This window comes from Nilaparvata lugens, chromosome X, assembly GCF_014356525.2.
Source record: "Nilaparvata lugens isolate BPH chromosome X, ASM1435652v1, whole genome shotgun sequence".
Taxonomy (NCBI): domain Eukaryota; kingdom Metazoa; phylum Arthropoda; class Insecta; order Hemiptera; family Delphacidae; genus Nilaparvata; species Nilaparvata lugens.
This window is the reverse complement of record NC_052518.1, coordinates 3,205,427-3,232,215: the sequence shown is the minus strand read 5'-3', so window position 1 is coordinate 3,232,215 and position 26,789 is coordinate 3,205,427. Positions and strand designations below refer to the sequence as shown.

Here is a 26,789-nt window from a genome sequence, read left to right as displayed (position 1 = left end):
CGTGCTTCGCAAGGGTCTATTTTAAAACTGCAAAATGATAACTTGACGTAATAAAAAATCGAAATTTGAAAATAGACCTATAACCATCCTCGGTTAATGAAGAGTCTATATGCAAAATTTCAAATTAATCAGTTGAGTATATTTCAGACGTGATGATGCGTCAAACATAATTCCCTATTCCTTACGTGTATAAGCCAGTTCTTTCCTTTATTATAGTATAGAAAACTGAAGAATACATAATACTTGGAAACCTCACAGAATCATATTGATTTTTCCAATACATCAATAAATTTTAGTTCGATTAGGATCCTCCTCAATTTGAATCAGGCAGCCTTTTGTCTTCCCAATTCTAAACAAAATACCTAAAATACTCGTTTCACTGGGAATTCGTGTCTGATAGTACATTATAACTGAAGAATATAAATTATTTCTTATTTTATTGTGATCTATTCATGTTTTTCTTATGAAATTCAATTATAGGCCTACAGCATGAAGACTATGTCCAATTCATTTGTACTGGTGGCAAAATTTTACATTAAAAATAATTATTTGATAAAATCCAAGTTCAATAGTAATGAAACAAATTCCTTCAAAAAATAATTGATAATAATACGTTTCGAGGGAAAAATTGAGAACAAAAAAATGGGAAACCTCGGGGATTCAAACCGAGGAACCATCGCTCTGTAAGCAGGCCTTTTACCGCTGCGCTACATAGACGTTCGTAAATGTAAATCTTATAACCTGCTCATAAACAGACATACTTTGGGCTATGAAACTTCATGTAGCCTACGGTAGCATAGATGAATTTGAACATTAATTCTGAAAAATCTAGAAGGAAATCAAAACTCAAACTGTTTATTCCTCAAAAACAAAAACACAATACATGTTATAGCAGCAATAAAACTCAAGATATACACAGAATTATAACATGACTATGAGCCTAGTAGCCTATGTTGATATTATAATGTATATAAAATAAAATTTCTAAAATACATGACCATGATTAACAAAAACTGTGACTGTTAAATTAATAAACATTGATAACTATTATTGCTGTTAACACAAATAACTGTTGAATAGGAGGAAGGTCCCCGCATGGGCTGTGCCTGTGCGCGGGGACCGAGTTGCATTGGATTTTGATCAAGTACTGCACCGTCTAATAGTTTATTATTATTTTAAGAAGAAAAATAAACATACACATATATGTTCACAGATGCATGTATAGACCTACACATACAAATGCATACCGTACATACATAGATAGATAGATAGAGAGAGAGAGAGAGAGAGAGAGAGAGAGAAGAGAGAGAGATAAGAATATAAGGATAATGAGGAAATTAATGTAGAATAGGATCTAAAATCTGAAGAGAAGATATAATATTATAGAACTGAGAATACAAAGAATAAAAATAAGATTAGTGATCATTGAAGATAATATATCAGAAGGGAGGAGAAACTATGAAATGTATTTTTAAATATAAGTGGTGTGGGCTGACCTTAACATATTTTTAGAAGATTCTCTACCAGTTTGAATTAGCCATGAGGTAAGCATTCTTTTGTAGATATTTGTGCTTGGTAAAACTGTACGCAAATCTGTTGGGATATTCTGGTAGATAATATGGATAAGGTGGTGAGGGTTGGATGCTGATGCAGATCTATTGATAGGGGGGACAGTTATGCCGACATTAATTCTATATCTAGTTGGATAAACATGGTTCACAGGTTGCAACATATTGAAATTTCTTTTAAAACCAAACAAAAGCAGGTTCTTGATAAAAAGTTGTCTCAGGTCCAGCACTTTAAATGAATTGAACACGCTTCTGTGGGGTAACGGATCGGAACACAAAGAGCTGCCTTGATAATGGCCTTCTGGGTTATTTCCAAACACTTTACTGAGGAAAATTGAAATTTGGGCTTCCAGGTGCACGAGATTGATATTTTTAGAATCTATGTTCAAAATTTGGAGATCTAAATCATTCCCGTTTTTCCGGTATGCAATCCACAAGTTGACATGTTTTGATGCAAACAACGAACACACGAACAAACACAACCCTACTCTCTCTTATTATATAGATGTTTTGATAATTTTAGACAATAAAAACAAGTAATGGAAAGTTGAAATACTTGTACATTTGAGATATGGCACATATTAATATGATACTGTATTCACAAATCAACGAGAACCAGGCAAACTGAAAATTCGCAAATCTGAGATCCTCCCGATCAGCTGATCCTTGCACATTTGAGATATGGTACATATGAATGACACTCTTTGATGTGCATCATCAGATTATGATACGCATCATGATACTGTGATACAATCATCAGAGTGTGATACGCTTCATGATATATGATACACAGTCATCATCAGAGTGTGATAAGCATTATGATATTGTGATATACATCATCAAAGTGTGATACACATCATCAGAGTGTGATACGCTTCATCATATTGTGATACACATCAACAGAGTGTGATACGCACCATGATATTGTGATACACATCATCAGAGTGTGATACACATCATGATATTGTGATACACATTGTCAGAGTGTGATACACATCATGATATTATGATACACATCATCAGAGTGTGATACACATCATGATATAATGATACACAGTCATAATCAGAGTGTGATACGCTTCATGATATTGTGATACACATCATCAGAGTGTGATACGCACCATGATATTATGATACACAGTCATCATCAAAGAGTGATATGCATCATGATATTGTGATAAACTTCATCAGAGTGTGATACGCATCATGATATTATGATACACATAATCAGAGTGTGATATGCCTCATGATATTATGATACACATCGTCAGAGTTTGATACGCATCATGATATTGTGATACACATCATCAGAGTGTGATATGCCTTATGATATTATGATACACATCATCAGAGTGTGATACACCTCATGATATTATGATACACATTATCAAGGTGTGATACACATCATGCTATTATGATACACATCGTCAGAATGTGATACACATCATGATATTATGATACACAGTCATCATCATAGAGTGATATACATCATGGAATTGTGATACACATCATCAAAGTGTGATATGCATTATGATATTGTGATACACATAATCTGATACGCATCATGATATTGTGATACACATAATCAGAGTGTGATACGCATCATGATATTGTGATACACATAATCACAGTGTGATACGCACCATGATATTGTGATACACATCATATCCAATTCTCTCTCATGGGCAGGCTGAGCTACAGCATACCTAGCTGCCGAAAGTATGGATTAATACGGCCATCCCGTTTAAGGTAATAAATGAATCGAAGACAATAATTCTGAGGGAGTGAGAGAGCGAACTCAAGTTGAGTTTCAAGCTAAATCCGGCATGTCAAAGCCTGCACCTGTGACCTGGGTACCTGCATCTGTTTCGACTTTGCCGAAGACCCCCCTCTCTACCCTTCAACGGGACCCCCCCCCGAACCCAACCAGCACCACTACCACAAAACCGACCTTAATACTGAATCCATTTATTCTCAAGTTCGGTCCTTTTACAGAATCACAGGGTTAAGATTGAAAGTATGGAAGATTTGAGATAGCTGTCACTCATTTTTCAATCACAATGAAAATATATGTTTTCAATATGTAGCTCAGATATTGATATTACAAATAAAAAACTATTAAAATGTTGATAATTCATTACTTTTTCCGTCATTGGTTTCATCTGTATAAAAAGTTTTCAATATGTAGCCCAGATATTAATATTACAAATAAAAAACTATTTAAATATTGATAATTCATTACTTTTTCCGTCATTGGTTTTCATCTGTATAAAAAGTACTGAACCACCAAGACAAATTTTAGTTGTTTCAGTATTACCAGGAATTTTGTCAAAATATAATTGACTTTTTCACTTTGATTTTACATTTGTGTTACGAGCGCTTGCTATATTTTATATCGTTCATTTAGGCTCAACTCACACACAAGCTACTCAGGTCGAGAAGAGACTCGACTCTAGTCGAGAGCATGTGTTTTAAAATGGTGACACTCAGACAAGTCGATTCTAGTCTCCGCGACTGTCACCATTTGAAAACACATGCTCTCGACTAGAGTCGAGTCTCTTTTCTCGACCTGAGTCGCGTGAGTGTGAGTTGAACCTTACATGAACTTATTTTTAAAGCGTTCCAATTGAGTCTTTTTCACGTTTAAAATGTAGTATTTATGTGCTTTCTGTGAAAAGAGAGGTTATTTTCATGATTCTCAGGACTCTGAACTCTTCATTAAGGCTGTGCAAAGGCTGAAATTAAACGTTCTACTGGTGATATTTTTCAAAGTTTTTCGATTTGTATAATATCAAGCTATCAAAATTAAAAAGTTTTCTCAGGAAAACATTTTTTTTTTCGATAATTACTTTTTGAGATATGATCGCCTAAAGTTTAAATTTTTGTGCCAGAACATTTCAAGTTCGGTGAAAGATAAAACAATGAGATTTTAAGGATAGATTCTTCATGGTATTGTTGATCTAATAAAACAAAAATTTTCTGAAAATATCAATTTTTTGAGAAAGTTATCCAATTTACCAAAAATGACCGAAAATAACTCAACTAAAAGTTATTTTACATGGATACTCGGCTGAATAATGTTCATTTCAAACTGAGAGACTGACAATGCAGACTGAAAGAAATGAGAAGTGCTTAGCCTACTCTTCAAATTTAAATCATTGTGAAATCTATTGATTCCTGTAGATGATCTGATCGACTGTACGAGCTGATTGTTTAGTTTTTTTGTAGGACTGATGAAAAACTAACACAAAATTTAATTTCAAACTCAATATTTCTGAATTTCCAAAAGTGTATCCTCTATTCTTCAAGTCAGACGGACAGACAGACAGACAAAAGATATGTTTCAAAAAAAAAATTCAATTTACAAAGTAAAAATCTTATGTACTCATTTTCAATATAAAACAATAAAAAAGAATAATAACAACCTCATGAATACACTAAGCAAAATACATTTTTAGACATCTTTTTCCATCTCAAATCACTCCATACTTTTTCTTCCATTTACTTCATACATGCAATACCGTTCCGGTATATGATCCGAGGAATACCGTTAATTTCAACTTAAAAATGCATTAGTAGTTCTGTAAACAGTAGACCTCGCGCAGTTATAATCCACAACCTACTCTTATACTGTCCATCAGAGTAAATCCTGTCTGTATGTCGTGTCGGCGAGATATCGGTGTGAAAACGGCTAATGGCTGTTGGGGTTGGTGTATCAAAAATGCTAACATCAAAAGCTGATCTCCTTCAAGACATACTGGCAACAGGTCAGCCCGAGTTCAAAGCAGAGAAAGGTCGAACGACAATACTATGTTATTTTAGTTATTAATTGCATGCGTTATTGCATGCAATCAATAGTTCATTTAATAGTGGATAAAAATTGCATGGATAAAATTAATAGTCCACACAGCAGCTGATTTTTTACCAAGTTACATTGAGATATTGAATTGCATGCGTCATGGCATGCAATTTATAATCCACTCGACAGCTGATTCATGATGAATAATTCTATAGTCTGATTTTTACTCTAATATTGGCGTATGAAGGATGCTTCTTTTCCTTTTATATTATCCTTGAAATTCAAAATTTCCAAAAAACCTTGTATATACGTCGACGCGCAATTTGAAAAAGAACATACCTGTCAAGTTTTATGAAAATCTATTGCAGCGTTTCTCCGTAAATGCGGAACATATAAACATTTAAACATATAAACATAAAGAGAAATGCAAAACCGTCGACTTGAATCTTATGGTGCGTACAGATATACGCGCGGCGAACATGAGCAATTCACTTTTAATCAGCTGACTATATCTGTATTTTTACAGAGACGGTAAGATACAGATATAAAAAGCTTGGCATCAGCTGATTAAAAGTGAATTGCTCATGTTCGCGGCGCGTATATCTGTACGCACCTTTAGACCTCACTTCGCTCGGACAATAATTTTGATATCAATTTGAATGTGTTTACTAATTTATCAACCAAATTTATCTGAACATTCCTATTTTTAACTCCTGATCATTTATCCTCGTATCCTCGGAATTCTTCTCATATGATTCTACAATGGAAATGGGAACGGTACATTGTACGGCTAGATTCATTTAAATGCATGCAAGAGAAAATTTTGCTATTTTGCTCAAAAAATATCAGCTGCACTCATATACAAATCAACAATCAAGTCCGCCGTATCCTAAACCGAACAGTAAGCTGGCTATAGTAGCCTGTTATAAGATGGTACCCGCATGTCTCTTATTTTCTATCCTTGTCGGCTGACAGTTTTTGGTTCAGTTGACATGAGGGGCCCTCTCCAACACCCCGTGCCTTCCCCCCCCCCCCCGACGACAACTCACAATTCACCCATTTGGGACGTAATCATAGGTGGAGTAATTACAGAAATCGAAAGTATTTCATTGTTGCATAAACGGCATTAGAAAGACAAAGGAGATGACCTAATTAGCCATTGAGGATTAGAATCAGAATGTAATACATACATTCTATACTTTGATTAATACTCTGTACATTCTATACTCTGTGGAAAAATCGAAAAATTTATGGATAATTTCTATATGTTCTATAATTTCTAAATTTTCCTTTATAGGACAGTGATTGGAGTGATTCATGGTCTAGTGGAGTAGCTAGATCTTGCGCAGTAGCCTACAGTGAGGTCCACGTTTTAATGGCAGTGGGAAAAGATACGAGAACAACGTTGCCGATCCTCTGTCTTGTCAATGCCTTCTATATACGGTAGCTGATACAGGTTTATTGATAGAAACACTTTACTTACATGCACTACTTTTGTACAAATTAATAAAAACCTTGTAGTACCATTTATTATTAAAAACTTTAAAATATTTCAACGACTAGTTTCGATCCTAATTTGGGTCATTTTCAAGTTGAAATGTAGAAAATAAATAAACAAGTTGATATTATATAATATGAACATATATAATATGAAAATAAGCATATGTTCATATTATATAATATCAATTTGTTTATTTATTTTCTACATTTCAACTTGAAAATTACCTAAGCTAGGGTCGAAGCTACTCGTTGAAATATTTTAAAGTTTTTAATAATAAAGGGTACTACAAGGTTTTCATATTGTTTTTAATAGGTTTATTGATTGTGCTCCGAACGTGCTCATCGGTGTACCTATCAAGTTTGTTCCAATAAATATTAAAAACTAGATACTTCACAACTATTACTTCCATCTTAATATTCTATGAGTTGAAAATTTTTTCAGCTTTTAAAACTATTCATTATTGTCAGGATTAATTCACAATTAATAGCATTTATTCTAAATATACTTACCATTGTTTGAATAAAAAGATTCCATTTTAAATTATTAGCTTAAGATTTAGAAATAGTTAAGTCTCTACTCCTACTGGCGAACAAGTGTTTCACTTATGCCAGTAGTTCTTCACCTCCAGCCGTATTTTACAATGATATGGATATTTAGAATAATAATTATTGTTTTTTTTCTGATTGTCACATCTTTGTACTGTTTGGTGTTTTGTGTTTTGGTGAAATAAATTGGATTGAATTGAATTGATGTAATATTAACTGTTCATTCTCCTTCAAAATAATAAATCATATTTTTCAACAACTTCATAATGAATTTTCATAGTTAATATGAAATATTTTGTCAATCAATTATTAATTCTACTTTGTTAAAAGACGATCTGGCAACAGAGCAAAGAGAGAAAGAGATAGCGCTATCCGCTTTGTTGAATGATATAAAAGGATAGCAATTAAATGTATATAATATTCATAATTGTATTATTTTTATTATAATTAGTTTATGCTCTAGATGATTGAGTATTATTTTGTATGCATTGTTTTTGGCAATAAAATTTTTTATTACTATTATTATTAATACTATTGCTAATCAAACACTTATAACGAGGATCACACTATAGATGTATATATTTATCAATAGATCACTGTTTCAAACCCACTTATCACAAAACGTTTTTAGCTAGGTCACTCCCGTTTTATCGGATGGGCACGTTTTAAGTCTGTCCCGGCTACAGTATGACAATCGTAAGACCAATTGAAGGCGGAGGATCGATCATCTTATCAAAGAGACGGATGATCAGCTTATTTTTATTGATGTATTCATTGGAAGTTGAATATATTATTCAAACTAAAAGACAGAGCACAAATATATAATATGATCCCAAATTATTTCCATTATTCTAGACTGACTTTGGTGAGGTCCACGTTATAATGACAGTGCAGAAAGATAGGACACCATTGTCGATTCTCTGCCTTGCCTCTGCCTTCTATAGAGGATAGCTGACACCCGTATCTGATGCAATATTAACCGTTCATTCTCGTTTGGATAAATCAATTATATTTTATCAGACAACAAAATATTTTTTCCTATCATTAAAAATGTTAAATTTTCATAATTGAGATTGAATTATATGTCTATTAATGTTGAAAAACAATCTGACATCGTTGCAGAGCTAGAAAAGGATAGCGCTATCTGCTTTGTCGGAAGATAGACAAGGACAACAACACCAATTCCAATCAAATACTGCCATTATAACGTGGACCTCACTATCGAAAGATCGAGACATAACCTCTGAATTTGGGGCTCTTCCGGAAAAATGTAGATGGATCATCTTATCTTAGTGATTGATGATCGACTCATATCTAATTATGTATTCATTAAAACTGACATATACTATTCAATCTAAAAGAAGGCGCCCGAATACATTATATTGGTATCTAATGATCCTAAATTACATCCATTAATCTAGAATGACCAGGTGAGTTTACATTACAGTTGTGTTGTATTTTCAATTTATGTTTTTATAACTAAGTGAGAATTGTTTTCATATGTAAAGGAAATAGTTATTTGTATATCTAGAGTGAAAAGTACTGTTTTTTCTCCCTGAAGGAAAAGTTTGAAGCCCGAGGCGAAGCCAAGGGAAACAATTTTCCTGAGGGAGAAAAAGCATTTTTCACTCGTGATATATACACAACATTTTTCCTTCACCTACATTTTTATAACAACTGCAAATAAAATAATTTTTAAAAACGTACTTGACCAAACAATGTGTTACAACATAATCTAAAAAGTAAACAGAAACAGCTGGCTTGTAATCACAGTTCTCCGCCGACAGCGCTATGCGCTATTGTCGGCAAAAGTTGTAACAACAATGGCCGCCACAACTACAGCTATGATGAAGTTCCCGTTTCAAATTTGATTAGTTAATGAGGAATATTCGTTGGCTGGTATTTTGAATAACATGGAATAAAAAAAATGTTATTCATTTATTAGTATAGTGATATGAAGTTTGTAATAATTTTAGCATACAAACATAAGTTTCATATATTGATCAAATGTCTGGTTGAGGTATTGAATTTAGTTGGTTCAATGACTACTCTATATGCTTCCTCATCTGAGCTTAGACCTAACCTATTTCAAATGTACGTTTTTAAAATAGAGATGCTTCCCATGTTATTTAAATGGAGTTACTTTCCCTCCCTAGGGAGTTTTTCTGTTTTTTAGTACCGAGAGCGAAAAAGTGACACTTTAGTATTATGTTCCAGGGAGTAAAGTAAGTACTTTAGACAGTAGGTGGAGGAAAAAATAAATGACTGGCTAAAGAAGAAGTTATTTTGAACAGATGTATCTCTCTGTAGGGAAAATTATAAAACATGTTCTATTCTAATTTTTTGTTACCAATTAATTTTTATTTGAAAAGCATTGGGAATCGCTCACCTTTGGTAGCTCTTAGCCTTGGGAGAGAAGAGGCTTCTTTGCCAGCAAGTGATTGTTGTCCTTGACCCTCAGTTAGTTCTTCTTTGATTAGTTTCACCTCCATGCGCCCTGCAACCGTGTTTAAATTATAAACCAACCATTATCTGACACTAATAATAAATGATTATTATTACCATTTACCATTGCGAGTATCACATAAATGATTGCAGAATCAGCTCAATGTTTTTGCTTTCCCAGTTAAATGTGTACATTTCTGCAGTGCCTCGTCGTTCCAGTTTTAGATTATTTATACCTTATTGCAACACTTTAAATCATCAGAACTCTCCCATGTATAGATCATCATCCATTTTCAATTGCTTCTCGGATCATCTCGACTTTCGTCATTCGGTTACAGTCGCTTCCGTAGGGATTGTAGGCGACTTCTGCGAGTGTGACTGTCGAGTGTTTTAATGTGTCTCTTGTCTGTTGAGTTGATGTTGTATGTTTTTTGAATCCACTTTTGCACTAGTCCTCGAGGGCTCGAGGGTATGATTATAGTGAGGTCCACGTTATAATGACAGTATTTAATCAACTTTGGTTTTGCTATCCTTGTCTATCATTTGACAAAGCCAAATCCTTTTCTAGGTCCACAACGATGACAATTATGTTTTTGACAGTGTAGAAATATAATTAATTAATGCAGAGAATCGGCATCGCTGTTCTTCTATCTTCATCCACTGCCATTATAAGGTGGACTACACTATAGTACTGATTCTGTTTTTTTATTTTTTATTTGTTCATTTCTTTTTTTTTCTATTATTTTTCCTCTTCTTTCATTGTAATTTTCAATATTCTTTTTTTTCTGTACTCTCACTATGTATAATGAACTATTGTAATATTGTGTTGTTATGGAAGCAATTTTTGGGAGAAATCCTGTATGCTGCCATGTTTTTCATAAATAAATAAATACATTATTTTGTGAAGAATGACATTATATCATCTAGCACCTGGAAATAATCAATTGCCTCACATTATAGTTGTAATGTATTGAGAAATCACATGTTTAATTGGAACGTTACCATGGGATTTAGAATAAATAGTTAGTACTTGATCTGGCCTAATGACATCAAGTTAATTTTGATTTTGTCTTATTTAGGTGAATAAACGAATACTTAACAATGGCGACGAGAAGAAAAAACAAGATAAGAAAAGGAATGAAGAACTTCAAAGAATCGACAAGGATTCGACGGAAGCTCGTTCCCTGAATTTGGGAAAACTACCCGAATTCAATATTCACTCGGAAGATTGGAATATTTATGAAGAACTACTGGAACAATTTTTTGAAGTCAACGCAATTCCGGAGGTTCGTAAAGTTTCTGTTTTAATTACGTTTCTAGGTACTGAGAGTACTAGTATACTGCGTAGGACTAGACTTACCAAAAAACAAAAGCTACCAAGAGCTTTGCGAGATTATAAGAAACCAGTTTTCACGTAGAGTTTCTGTTTACAGAGAACGAATCGATTTCTATGATCTAAAACAGCGACCAGAAGATGATTTGAAAGCTTGGTACGCTATGATAAATAAACAGTCTACTACATATGATTTCTCAATACATTACAATAGTACGATCTCTTACATTCTTCTATATTCAAAGGTGGTGTCACTACAAAAATCATCATACTCCGCTAGAGCTTAAGGTGACATCATGCCAAGGATATCTCTAACAATGTCATTATAACTGCTTTACCTACTTGAAGGGCCAAGCCACATGGAATGTAGATTTTTTCATGTATTTTCAGACTAGTTGAATGAGGGAAGTGAATTCTATGTTTCAAGTCAATCGGCGTTTGTCTGTCTGTTTGTACCGCAGTTATGGTCCGATTTGGATAAAATTTGGTATTCAAGTACTTCGAAACAAGGCGCAGAAACGTATATATTTTATTTATTTATATTTTATATTTTATTTATATTTAATTCATCCCCGTTTCAAGATGGCGGCCCTTTATTCGGAAATTTCACCCTAAAAACCAACCTAATTTTACAATACTTCATCGGATCAGGTTCAAATTGGGCTCATTCTTCTCAGCGCTTCAAAGTGGTATTACTTCAAGTATCACATGTTCAAAACTTTTTAATTTTTGGAATAAGAATTTTTTTTTCAAAGTCCCCAACCAAATTTAAGATTTTTTATCTTTTCAACCGTGCTTCCAGGCTCAAAAGTGTAGAGGACCTTTATTCTTCAGCGCTCCAAAGTGGTCTTATTTCATATAGCCTATCACATGTTCAAAATTTTGAAAAATTCTATAGTTTTTTTTAGAATTCGATAATTTTTTCCGTCCCAAATTTCAAGTTCCGATTTTTTATCCCTTTAACCGTGCATCCTAACTCGAAATTGTAAGATACTTTCTTTTTATAGCGTCTTAGGCGGTCTTATTTCATACATCACATGTTGAAAATTTTGAATTTTTTATATAATTTTTCCCCCCCAAGTCTCACATTTCAAGTTTCAGATTTTTCATCTCTTCAACCGTGCATCCTAGCTGAAAAGTGTGAAGAGCTTCTATTTCTCAGCGTCCTCCACCGATCCTATTGCATATATCATCATACTCTAAGCCTAAATACAATTTGTATGTGTGTTTGTGTGTGAATCTACCAGTCGGCAGAGCAGGAAGCTGTCCAATTGGCTGATTATTTATCTATTCATTTGTGGATAGAATTAAAGATGACATTATGAATATAATTGGGAAACAACAATCTTGGCTTGTCCCAAAACTATTCTACTCCCAAATATGATAAAATGATAAAAACGTTTGTTTCTAGTGTTCTTCTTTTCCCTTTTCAATTTTTCATCTTACTCTTCTTATCCTTATTCTTTCCATTTGTCATATAAATATCACACACATCTCTCTTTTCATCAAAGTATCATCTTTTCATTCTACACTCCATCATTCCATGATTCAGTATCAGCTGATTCCCGAACGCCAACTCAATCAACACTGATAATCAGCCAATCGGAGAGTTTCCTGCTTTCAAAAGTACTGGGACTGGCACAGCACCATAGAGGGTCGCCGCCAACCTGTCTCCCCGACAACTAGTCTCCTCGCTATTTTGATCACAGGCGTCAGTAAATCCCCTGGCAAAATATAGCATTGCCGTCAACTAGTCTCCCCAACTGGAACGAAGGAGACTAGTTGTCGGCGACAACTAAGCTCCTCACACGCTCACGACAACTAGTGTCCCCGACAGCAAATCCCCTGCTGGATAGGCCTATGAGGGGTCTGGTTGTCGTGATCGTACCCGACAACTAACCTCCCCGACAGCTAATACTCTATTGAAGCCAGCTTGAAGCGGGCGAGGAAGTAGTACAATCACAAATACTGTTGTACACATTCAATGAATTCGATTATTAGAAGAAAAGCTTGTTGGAGTTGTCACTTCTATCACTGGAAACATAAAATTAAAATAATAAACTATTTCTCTTTCCGAGTTCAACTGACTTGGAAATGTTCCTTATTGAATTGGCAAGACTCTTATATTTATATTTCTGTTTTTCCATGTAATGTGAATTGTAGGAATAATTCTACATTGATTTGTCACTCTTCTCTTTTGAATAACTATTCATTAATTTGTAACTATACTCTTTTGATTAATAAATTATGATTGGTCAAAGTTGATCTTGATTTTCTAATATAGTATTTTCTTCTAATATGAATTGTAAAGGGTTGTGTGGCAGCGAGTCCTGAGGCCCGCAGCAAAGTAGACCCACGCTAATCCACGAAAAGCAACCCACGCCATGGGATGTTTTGTAAACCATTGCTATAGAATTATTCATAATCAATCAGCTGACAAGTGGAATCATATGATTATGGGCATACAGGAAAAATCCACTAAGTCCATAAAAGTAAATTTTTCAGGAAATCAATTTCTAATTTTTAACATAAATCATAATTTCCTTATAGTAATTTTTCACAAAAATAGTTTCGTGCGAGGAGCTTGGTTGTCGGTTGTCGGGGAGACTAGTTGGCGCGTTCCCAACTTGGTATAGTTCTATACCCCAATTAAGAACTATAGAAAAAAGATCAAAATATTCTCTAAACCGGAAATATTTGAAGAGAATCGGCTAAACTGGAGTGATCATGATCACATTGATTGATTTGCTGCCTTTATTTAAAATTTTGAGAGGTTGGATAACAGAAGAATTCAAAGAACAGTCTTACTTCACAAAACAGATGGTGAGAGGAATATAGAAATTAAATAGAAGATGGCTATAGAATGTTTGAAGTCGTAACAAGTACTTTCAATCAATCCTTGAGCTATTACTATAAAGAAGACGACGACGTTCTCAAAACAGCTATAAAAACTAAAATACTCGATAAAATCTCAATTGTGAAGAGTTTTAAAGGATTAATAATGGAAGATGGGAAATGAAACTTGTAAGCTTATGAAGCCCTATCACATAATAATGAGTCATAACCAACGGTTATGAAATATACTACTGAATTTCAAGTAACAGGAGCTTCCAGCAAGCTACTTTCAGGGCCTGATTTACTTTTTTGGGAGCAGTTATGCCCAATAGTTTATTGTCACCTAATCTAGTTGGAATTATTTAAGAACGTTCATTGAACAATAATTATTTTAAAATATTTCTTTATTCTTTTTTAATTTATACAATAAGTACATTTTCGAAATGATAAGGAGAGGAAAAATAAGGCAGCCTTGTGCTATGCCTCTCCCAAATCCTATACTATTAAACGAGAAATTCTGTTTATATGTTTGGATGTTTTCATTTACTGTGGTTACATAGCTGTGCCTAGTGGAAAGTTGTATGCATATTTTTGGCTTCAAAATTTTCTGAAATAACTTAATTTATTCAAAGTGCAATATTCGACCATATTTTGGTATTTTGATCATTCTAGATTCAAAAATTTTATCTCATATATATTTTTGGACAGAACTTTGAACTTTAACTTTCCCCAGTAAGAACATAACCTATTTTTTCGGAAATTTTATTATTTATCAAAATTTTGGGAACAGAATAGTTTTAGGCTATGCCTGTTGCTCTATCCCGATTAAATTCATATGATTTGTAATTGTATCAAAAAATAAAATAATAATAAATAAACTAGATGTTTATATGTTTGTATTTCACCGGATCTCGAAAACGGCTCTAACGATTCTCACGAAATTCAGAACATAGTTGGTTTATAATTTATAAAGATTCGATTGCACTAAGTCTCATCCCTGGAAAAACTCTCTGAAGGATATTAAAAGGATAATTCATCCTTGGAAGAACAGATTTCGTCGTCTGTCGATAACAGAAGATGCGTGTTCCTGTGTGGGAGATCATTCAAACAGCTTACCGTATCTCGCGAGAAATATTATCTAGAAATTTTAATAGACTCTATCAGAATAATCTGATTTGTTGACATGACATGGTTTATCACTATAAATTAGAGTATATCATAATATTCAAAGTTGATCATTATTTTACAGTTTTAAGTGATTAGTGAGTGTTATTTTGTTATTCAATTTGGTTTGTGAACAATCTAAATTAGAACTTTTCTGTTTTTAAATATTTTGACTGAAAATTGGACCTCAATTCAAGTGTATGAGACATAACCTACTTTTTGGACCATTTATAGTGTACAAATCAAAATTCGGGAAAGAAACAGTTTTGGGCTGTGCCTGTTTGTCCTTCCGCAATCATTTTGAAGAATTGTGTTCTGTTTATCAATAAATAAATAACGAGCGAACCTCGGTGCCCCGATATTTTAAAAAATAACGTAACACATATTCCGAAATAGGTTGTCTAATAGTTCTTCAATTTATTTTTGTCATACTTACTCAATAGCAGCTGTTTTCCATGCATTAAATCAAGCCGGTAAACAGCTGTTTGCAGAAGAATAAAACATGTGATTTTTATTACAGCATACTATACTGTTAAGAGATCATATGTTCTCTTTACAGTCGAGTATGTTAGGACTACTGAGTCCTAATAACATCTGAGTAATTAATATATTAACTCAAATAATTAAAGAACTCATTTAAGGAGTTTCAAGTTATAAGAACTCATCTGAAATCTTATAATTTAGGCCTTTATATTTTATTTGAGCTCAAAGGGTCTGTCTTTTATGAACTAGGCGCTACGGGCTAGGTCATGTTTATAGAATGCAGTAGCTCGAGCAGCAGCAGGTAATGGTTCCTGTTTCTCAGTAATATTATTCTTTCTCAGATAAGTATGAAAAAAAATATTGTACGGTAACGTATTTACCGCATTCGTATGATAATTCTGCCCTCAACTACGTTTCGGGCAGAAACAATCAAACTTATGCGGTAAATTATCGTTACCGGACTTGTTACGTAAAGTACTATTATGTAGTTCAACAAATCAGTTTGTTTATTGCTTTACAGATTGCTTACACCACTCCCCGATGTTATTCATCATTGTATCCCGTGGTGGAGACCAATTTTGTTCATTTTTCACATTATTTTTTGATCAAATCACTTGAACAGCATTTACTACTCTCACAAAAATATATGACACTATACTGTCATTGTCCCATACACGCAAGTTATTTCTTAAAAAGTAGCTGTTCTAACAAACATGATTTAATTCATCAAAAGATATACTGATTAGACAGAGTATCACTGAGTCTTGTCACTTTTGGTTGGTTGGAATTGCTAACTCACTCTCACAAAATGGAGTAGGTGATTTGTCATCGACCAATAGGAATGAAGGGCGTGTGCTAGAATGAAGCTAGTCGCTTGTGATTGGTGGAAGAGTTGTTGGACGTAGTATTGTATTTGTCCGGTAGATGGAAGTTGAATCAATTAATTTTGTATGATCTACAAAAATAGTAATTATAAGGCTTATACGATACTTTTAAAATTGAATTGTCAAAATTGAAACGCTATTTTAATATACAGTAGAGCACCGAACTAATTGATGCATGACAGTATCCGGATACCGGTTAATCGATTTTAACCTAGATCTTAATAGTGTAGACTTAATTAAAGCTTTGCATTCTGGCCTACATTACTTAGTAGCACGTGTTGTATGTAATATAATTAGTATATATTTATCTTGAATTCACATTCTAGTTTGAATAGACACCATGTAATGTAATTCAATAAGCTACAATAACTCAAATCTTTAATTTATTATCATACTAGCAGGTAACCAAGGGTCTAATTAAAAACTTGACAAACTGAAAACATAACCTACTGGAATCTAGAAAAATTTAAATTAGGCCTATGGCCATCCTCGGTAAATTAAGAATCTATATGCAAAATTTGAAGTTAATCAGTTGAGTAGTTCGGACGTGATGATGCGTCATTCGTGAAGTTGTGTTTCTTTTCTGGTTCAAAATTTTGTAAAATTACTCAAAAATTTTCAATTTGTAGAGGTTTGAGTGAAATATTTTTGTTTTAAATTAGTTTTAAAATATCAAAATTTAAAATTTTTAGTTTAGTCATTAGTTTTGAAGTGCAAATTGGACTTTTTGAAGTGAAAAATGAAATCTAACCTCATTCTTTTTTGAAACTTTTATTTGTAAAAATTTGGGAGAAGACAGTTTTGGGCTTTGCCTGTTGTCTTCTCCCAATCATATTTTAATTATGATTTGTGATTGTGAATAGAATGAATAAATTTCCTATCCTATAAGTGTATAAGCCAGTTCTTTCCTTTATTATATTACAGATTATACTGCACCTGTATTGCGATGATCCACTTGAAATAAAGAATAGGTTTCCGCTTGAAATACAGAATAGTTTAGGAGGATTTTTTAGAGAATTTCAATTTTTTATATAATTTATTTTATCATATTATACACTAGTAGTTCTGTGAACAGTAGACCTCACGCAGTATTCTCATCCACAAGTACCTGATTGAAACTATAGACCTTATGGAAATACAGCAATAGACTGGCTTCTCCACACATCTGTGTAATCACTTGTCAGCTGATTTATGATGAATAATTCTATAGTCTGATTTTTACTCTAATATTGGCGTATGAAGGAGGCTCCTTTTTCCTTTTATATCGTCCTTGAAATGCAAAATTTCCAAAAACCTTGTATATACGTCGACGCGCAATTAAAAAAGGAACATACCTGTCAAATTTCATGAAAATATATTACCGCGTTCCGCCGTAAACGCGCAACGTATAAACATTTAAACATTCAAACATTTAAACATTAAATAAATAAATAAATATGATTTTATTGCCGTTAAATTCTTAGAACAATAGGCAAAGTCAATAGGCAAGTCATCATTAAGAGAAATGCCAAACCACGGAATAAACATACCATAAGTAGTGCTTCTCTACTCTGTGGCCAAACCGTCGACTTGAATCTTAGACCTCACTTCGCTCCGTCAATTATACTGCACTTGATTGCGATGGACCAATCATCTGCTTGAAATATAGAATAGGTTATGAAGGTTTTTAAAGGATTTAAATTTGTTTATATCACCCAGCGTATGTCCGGATAATCGTTGCGCGACTGCATAATGACTGCATGATACTTTTAATTTTGGATTGCTTACGTTCGCTTTAGGTACGCCTAATACTGGATAGACGATTCATTGAGAGCACAAATTGTGCGTGTGTGCGAGCATGTGCGTGTGTGCGAGCATGTGCGTGATGGGAAGCGGTGAAGGGGCAAGATCCCAACACATTCGTGGCTAGCCAATGGCTAAGCCTTGTCCAATATAATCCCTTTATCTGGAGGAACCAAACGGGCCAGAAGGTTAAGCTCTTCACTGTTCTGCTCTGTTCAAACTTACCCCCTCCACTCCTCACACCCTCTCACGGCGCAACAGAAACAGAAAATGTGCTTCTTCTTGTTCTGTGCGAGTAGAACAGTAAAGCGGCAGTGCAGTATAGTATTGTAGAACAATAGTCTAGTACAGGGTAAATACAGCCACGTACTATCATTAATATTTTATTATTATATTGTATTAATACCATGCATTATTTGCCTCTGGTAATACATTAGAATTCCAATCATCCGAACTCCGACTATCCAAATCGCCGATTATCCGAATCACTTTTAGGAAAAATTTGTCCAAAAAAAGTCTAAGTGCGCTATTATTCTTTCCCCGCGAAGCCAGTGTTTGCGAATCTGAAGAAAATGAGAAACAAGAAAATGGATAAAGATGATGAAGATGCGTTGCCACTGGAGGAAATAAGAAAAATGATTGTAAAAATTCCTGGTTGTACAGAAGTGCTGAAGATGTAGGAGAGTGGATGGCTTGTGACACGTCTGACCCTGTGTGATGATAAAACAGCTGTAATATTTATAATCTGTTATCTCTGTTACTAAGACACATATTTAATGTCGAATAAAGCTCGTGTTGAGTCCAATTCTATTACAATTTATTCGACATTAAATATAAAATAAATGGGTCCGAAAAGAAAAACGAGTAAACGTCAAGATTTAGTCAGTGAAGGAGAAAACGATTCGCAAAACCAAATGCTTGGAAAAATACTGAAACCAACAGTTTTATCGATTGACCAAGATTCAGATGAAGCACCGAAAACGTGGAGACATTGGAAGGTAACATTTTTAAACTTCTTAAAAAACAGTTCAATCCCGAAAAAGGATGAATTGAATGTTTTGATCAATTATGTGTCACCGAATATTTTTGAAAGTATTTGCAATTGTATATCATTTGAAGAAGCTATAACAACTCTTGAAGAAAGCTTTATAAAACCTCAAAATGTAGTACATGCACGTTACTGCTTATCTAAAGCAAAACAAACCCATGGAGAATCAATTGATCAATTCTATAATAAACTAAAACGGCTAAGTTTACCATGTAACTTTCAAGCAGTCACGGCTGACGATAACAAAAGTGAATATATCCGAGACGCGTTCATCTCCGGATTAGAATCATCGAAAATCAGACAACATCTTTTCGAAATGAAATCGCTAACTTTGCAAGACGCTATCTCACAAGCACGAATGTTAGAGAATGCTGAAAACATTGCTAAAGAATACGAAACCAGTTCTGAATATGTTAACACAGTCCTAGCAAACGAGAATAAAAATACCGAGAAAACGACTTTAGTCCGTAATTCTTACCAAAAGAAGATTCAATGCAGATTTTGTGGCTATAATAATCATACTGATAATAGCCAATGCCCAGCAAAAGGACAACCATGCCTAACTTGTAATCGAATAGGCCATTTTTCAAAAGTATGCAGAGCACGAAACGATAAAAAAAACCAAATGGTATCTGCCACAGTAATTTCAGCAGCAAATACCAGCACTGACCTCTCAAAATGTCTTGTTCCTATACGTGTTAATGGAATAGATACATTGGCACTATTAGACACTGGGAGCACAGCAAGTTTTATAGATAAGAAACTAGTAGTACAATCGAAGATGAAAACTATGCCATATTCCAATTTGATTACATTTGCTTCAAGTGCCTGCAACACTAAAACAACTGAGTGCGCTTTGAGTGAAATATATTTCCAGAACGAAGAATATAATGATTTTCCTTTGATCGTATTGAACAAATGTTGCGCTAGTGTAATTTTGGGACACGATTTTCTAAAGAACTTTTCATCCATCACTTTTGATTTCGGTGGATCTAAAGCAGCACTACAACTGAATGAAGACAATGACGCAAGAAGGCCTACTTATGAAATTAAAAAGTGTGCTCTAGCCCAAGCTACAGTAGAACCTGTCTCATTGTTTCGTGATCTTCAACCGGACTGTCGGCCTATAATAACTAAATCGAGACGACATTCAGAAGAGGATTACTTGTTTATGATGAATGAAGTCAAACGGCTTAAAGATGCTGATATTATAGAAAATAGTCATTCTTCTTGGAGAGCTCAAGCATTTGTTACTTCAAGAGAGAACCAAAAGAAACGTATGGTGATTGACTATTCACAGACCATCAACAAATTCACGAATTTGGATGCCTATCCACTACCACTAATGGAAGAATTAGTCAATAAGGTAGCGCAATATAAAATATTCTCATCTATTGACCTGAAATCTGCCTATCACCAGATACCAATCTTGCCTGAGGAAAGGCATTTCACCGCATTTGAAGTTGGACACAAACTGTATCAATTCAAAAGAATTCCGTTCGGAGTCACGAATGGAGTAGCTGCTTTCCAGAAAGTGATTGATCAAATCATAGAACAAGAAAATTTGACATCATGTTATGCCTATTTAGATGATATTATTGTATGCGGAAGGACCCAAGAAGAACATGATGAAAATTTAGAAAATTTCTGGAGAGCAACAGAAAAATATGGCCTCACGATTAATGAAGAAAAGTGTAAAATATCTATGGAGAATTTAACCTTTCTGGGATTCGAAATTGGTCAGGGTATGATTAAGCCCGATCCAGATCGATTGAAACCACTCCTTGACTTGCCAGCTCCAAAAAATCAGAAAGAATTGAAGCGTGTCCTTGGAATGCTTGCACACTACTCCAAATGGATAAAAGAATTTTCAAAAAAGATCCATCCACTTGTGCATAATACTCACTTCCCGTTGAATGAAGAATGCAGAAATATATTTGAATCATTAAAGAAAGAAATAGGATCTGCAGTTCTAGTGCACATTGATGAAAAAGTCCCGTTCACTTTGGAAACTGATGCCTCAGATTACGCTATTGGAGCAGTATTAACACAGAATGAGAGACCAGTGGCGTTTTTCTCAAGAACTCTTTCCACATATGAAACTAGGCACTCTGCAGTGGAAAAAGAAGCTTATGCCATTGTGGAATCAATCAGGAAATGGCGACATTACTTACTTGGACGAGAATTTACACTTATCACAGACCAGAAATCAGTTTCATTCATGTTTAGTAATAAACAAACCAGCAAGATTAAGAATGACAAAATCCAACGATGGCGCCTTGAATTGTCAGAATATAAGTTCAATATAATTTATAGAGTTGGAAAAGAGAATATACCAGCAGATACACTATCAAGAGTCTGTGCCACTGTTGTATGCCATACAGATATAAAGAAATTGATAAAAATTCATGAGGACCTGTGTCATCCAGGAGTTACTCGACTCCATCATTGGACCAAAACAAAGAATTTACCATATTCAATAGATGATGTAAAAGAAGTATGTTCCAAATGTATTACATGTTCTGAAATGAAACCACGCTATGCCAAAGGAACTGGCCGCCTTATCAAAGCAACTCGACCATTTGAACGTCTTAATATGGATTTCAAAGGCCCACTACAATCAAGTTCAAGGAACAAGTATATTTTAGTTCTTATAGACGAATATTCCAGATTCCCATTTGCCTTCCCCTGTCCTGACATGACTACTAATACAGTAATAAAACACCTTACATCACTATTCTCTCTTTTTGGTGTACCGTCTTACATACATTCCGATAGAGGAACATCGTTTATGTCATCAGCTTTGAAAAATTTCCTACTATCAAAAGGAATTGCCAGCAGCAGAACATCGCCCTATAATCCAGCCGGTAATGGGCAAGTCGAACGGTACAATGGAGTTATATGGAAAAGTGTGATGCTAGCCCTAAAATCGAGAGGTTTGAACAACAGTCACTGGGAACAAGTTCTCCCCGATGCCCTTAACTCTATTCGTTCCCTATTATGCACAAGCACCAACTGCACACCACATGAGCGGATGTTTTTACATGCAAGAAACTCAAGTAATGGAAAACCATTACCAACCTGGCTATTGACACCTGGACCAGTATGGTTGAAGAAGATGACAAAAAACTCAAAACAAGAATCGCAAGTTGAAAAAGTTGAATTAATCGAGAGTAACCCTGAATATGCGTTTGTTCGCCACAACGACGGCAGAGAATCGACAGTCTCACTTCGCCAGCTCGCCCCATACCCCACGAGTGCCGATTGATATTAAGGGGGGAAGATTGTGATGATAAAACAGCTGTAATATTTATAATCTGTTATCTCTGTTACTAAGACACATATTTAATGTCGAATAAAGCTCGTGTTGAGTCCAATTCTATTACACCCTGGTTTTCAAATTTTCAATGACGATGAAATTGTTGAAAGTGTGAAAGAAGATGTTGAAGTGGAAGTGGAAGAACTTTCTGCTGATGTTGAGGTAGACGCTGGACCATCAGCTAGTGAAGCATTTGTCGGCCTCGAGACTGCTTTGATGTGGATGGAGCGTCAGCCAGAGTGTGACCACTCGTAGCTGCTCACAGTCAAGCGAATGCGTGACCTGGCTGCCCGAAAACGGATGAAGACCGCAAAACAGCTTACATTGACGGAGATGTTTAAAAACCAATTATTTTTATTTCTAAACTTGTACATAAGTACATTTTATTTATATTTAAAACATGTGAAAATATCATGTTTCTTTCATTTAATCCAATTAAAAAAATAGTGCAATATCAAAACTTAGCTTTTTTCCCTCCAATGGCAATTTAAAAAAAAGCTCCCGATTATCCGAATGGGTCCCGGTCCCCATTAACTCGGATAATTGGAGTTCTACTGTACACAGTAAGGAGGCAGTTGAACTATCTAATAATATCACAGGCAAGACTTGAATTTGTGATAATACTAAAAATACTATATTATTATAGGAAATTTAGCTGTTCAATAATACTACATTATCTTCGGAAATATTCTCGTAATCTGCATACAGTCACGTTCTATCATAAAGAAGAGATACCATTAATACTTGATTATTATATGGTATTAACACCACGTATTATACGCCTCTGGTAATATACAGTAAGGAGGTAACAATTCAATAATACGACAGACAAGGCTTGAATTCCTGATAATACTAAAAATACTATATTTTCATAGGAAACTCAGCTACTCAATAATACCACATCATCATCGGAAACATACTCGTAATCTGCATTTGATATCGGAATGCAGAGTTGAAATCAAGCTTGTATAGATTTTGTTTGAAATCTTTTTAGTTTTTGGACGGGTTCAGCAATAGTTGAGCATAAATCCTCCAATGAAGAATTATTCAAGTTAACACTAGAAACGTTTTTGGTGATAATATTGTGCGTGAATGGTATCGGAAAATTGAAGACTTCAGTTGAAATGACTTCCAGAATCGTTAAGATCCATGATAACTCAGCCTCGCAATGCTAGAGCTACCAAACGGTTAATCCACAAACAAATCAAATGGGATAATTCCGATCACCCACCATACAAACCTGACTTGGCCATTAGTAACTTATACTCTTCCCAAACTCAAGACATGACTTGAGGGCAGTGCTTCCAAACTAACAAAGATGCTCCAAAACAACGCCATAGCCCACTTGGGCGTCAGAATTTTTTAAAGAGTGTTTTGGTAGGCTATGAATTTTTGAATTGAATAAGTTTATTTCGCCAAAATTATACATGATTGTAACATTTTAAACAGGACACAACAATAATTATTTGCAGCACAAACATAACAGAAGTGCAAAATAAATCTTACGACATCATGACAATTGCAGTAATAAAACTTTATACAGAGTGAGTCATATGTATGGGAACTATTAAATAAAATATTCTTATATACGCTCGTACATTCGTCTTTTATCTATGGCCAATCAGAGGTTGAAAACTAAATGACCTTCGTACATTTATTGAACCGTTTATTTTAAATACTGAATGAAAAAGACTCAAGAAATTGTCAAAAACCACAGATTCATTGATACTTAGAAAGACCAGTTTCGGTTATTACATCATTTCAACCAATACAACACTAAGAATTTAGTTTTATCATAACATTGTAAGCATACATCAGTCAATAGTTTTTCCATTTACATATTTGTTTTATTATCTTTCACTTGTTTTCTTGGTTCTTATTTTGTACTGAAAGTAAATTTTGTTATCATGGCGAGTCTGTTGCTCAACCCGACATTTGGGACACCCTTGAGTGGGAGGAGACTGTCTAGCTGGGCCAATGGCAGGCGTTCATGCCCTTGACCAATAGCAGTACTCGCCTACTAGAATTAATTCTGTGGTTTTTTGACAATTTCATAGTCTTTTTCATTTCATATGAATAATTACCACAATATCAACTTCTCAACTACACAAAAAGGGAACCGTTTATCTATACATATACTGTATATAGATTGTCTTTTTTCTTTAGGGCTACTTTTAATATAAATATAAATATCAGTACCCTTTTAAATTATTTTGTCACGACATGTTTCGGACACTAATTTTCCAGTGACTTTAAAATGGCATTAGTGTCCGAATGTTTTGACAAAATAATTTAAAAGGGTACTGAGATATTTATAATATTTTTATTTATACTGTATAAATCAAATCAAATCAAATCTTTTATTGCACAAAAAATATATACAGAATACAACAAAAAGGAAAACAACTTTGTGCTACACGTCAGCAAAAGAAAACTTGTACGCCGACGTGGTCTTGAAATATCTTATTCACTTGTACATTAATATTAATATATAGAATATTATAATATAGGCTTACAATAATTAACATTCAACCAACTCAATATTGCATTCTAAGAAATAACAATAATATTAAAGATACATAAACCTGAATTTTAAATTCATACAACATTAATCAATATCAAACCAAATCATTAATTGAATAAAAATAGTTTTCTTTCACCCAGGTATGGAGTTCTTTTATTTTAGGCTTCTTTATCAACCATCCTCTTGGAACTTTATTATAGAGCTTATTTCTCAAACATGAAAGATTCTATATATCTATCTATCTATGTACTGTATAGTTTATTCTATAGGTTTATCGATTCTATAGATTCTATTTATATGAATATGTAAGGCACTGGAAATTGAAACGTACTGAAGCATTTATCACGACAAGACTTACAGATAAGCAGCAGTATAAGAAGATCCCACTTCGACTAATGTGAACGTGAAGGAGACAGAGTGGTGCACTGCACTAATGTGGGACGACGACACATGTCACATGACACCTGATTCGATGTACGAGTGCACAACCACCCATAACAGCTTTCTTTATTCGATATTGTTGTTTAATTGTTGTGTCACGTTTCGCGAGGGACATCACGTTGACTGCGATGCGCGTCTAATGTATTTTCCGACATATCAGATCGCACACCCACGCACATACACTAAACGCTCACGCAAAAATCACGTCGTACGAATCAAATTCAAATATCCATAACGCAAAGCAATTTCGGGTAGTTTGTTAGAACCCCTACACCTCCCCCACCGCTACTCTTAAATATACCCCGCCGTGAAATGAGGGCAAAGTTCAGCAACACAAAAAACCAGCCATAGAGACAGAAAACATGTGTTCAGATGCACGCTTCAATACCATTGCCATTCGCCACTGGTTACTGATGGCTATTAGAAAGTAATTTTTGTTACTGGAATGATTTTATCGTTCATTTTTGTGTTTTTTGGCAATAGAAAACAATTGCCGATCGATAATTGGAATCAACTGTTACAAGTAATTGATATTGGACCAACAAATGTCAAATCTTTACTGTAGCGTCAAAGTTTACATTCTACGGATGTCAACCAGATCTACAAATTGAATCGGTCTGAAGAGAAAGGGAACATGTCGAAAATCAGAATTTTTCAGGGGAGAGAAAAAACTGAATACAGATAAAATAATAATAATAATAAGAGCTAATACAAAGTATTTGCAGCGGCACAACAATGTGGCCAAAGTGGTTCATCAGGCAATGGCGAAAAGATATCAGTTGATAGCGAGTGAGGTGCCATATTACAAGTGTAAGCCAGAAATGGTCTTGAATGGTGAAAAGGGAAGACTTCTTTGGGATTGTTGTATGACAACTGACAGAGCAGTGGAGGCTAACAGGCAGTTGGAGAAATGGCATATGATAATTATGCAGAAAGCAGCAGTCCTTGGTACAACTAATATTGTACGTAAGTTTCTAAGCCTGTGATCTGGAGAAGAGTGAATGAGTCTCTGCTTTGAATTGCAACTATTTTAGTCTTGAGATCAGAATTGATCTCCGGCTACTTAGTTATTAAGACAAAAAATATTTTTCAATAATGATAATAATGATAATAATAAT

At 34.3% G+C, this 26,789-nt stretch overlaps 1 protein-coding gene across 1 annotated transcript in view; it reads right to left on the bottom strand.

The window, feature by feature from the left end:
- The window catches only part of LOC111056570 (protein CBFA2T3), a 127,355-nt gene that overhangs the window by 90,457 nt on the left and 10,109 nt on the right, over positions 1 to 26,789 (bottom strand). Inside the window, exon 2 of the mRNA XM_039442243.1 lies at positions 9,803 to 9,910. Within this exon, the coding sequence (XP_039298177.1) occupies positions 9,803 to 9,905 (103 nt within the window). The 5' untranslated portion in view covers positions 9,906 to 9,910. The remainder of the gene's footprint in view (positions 1 to 9,802; positions 9,911 to 26,789) is intronic.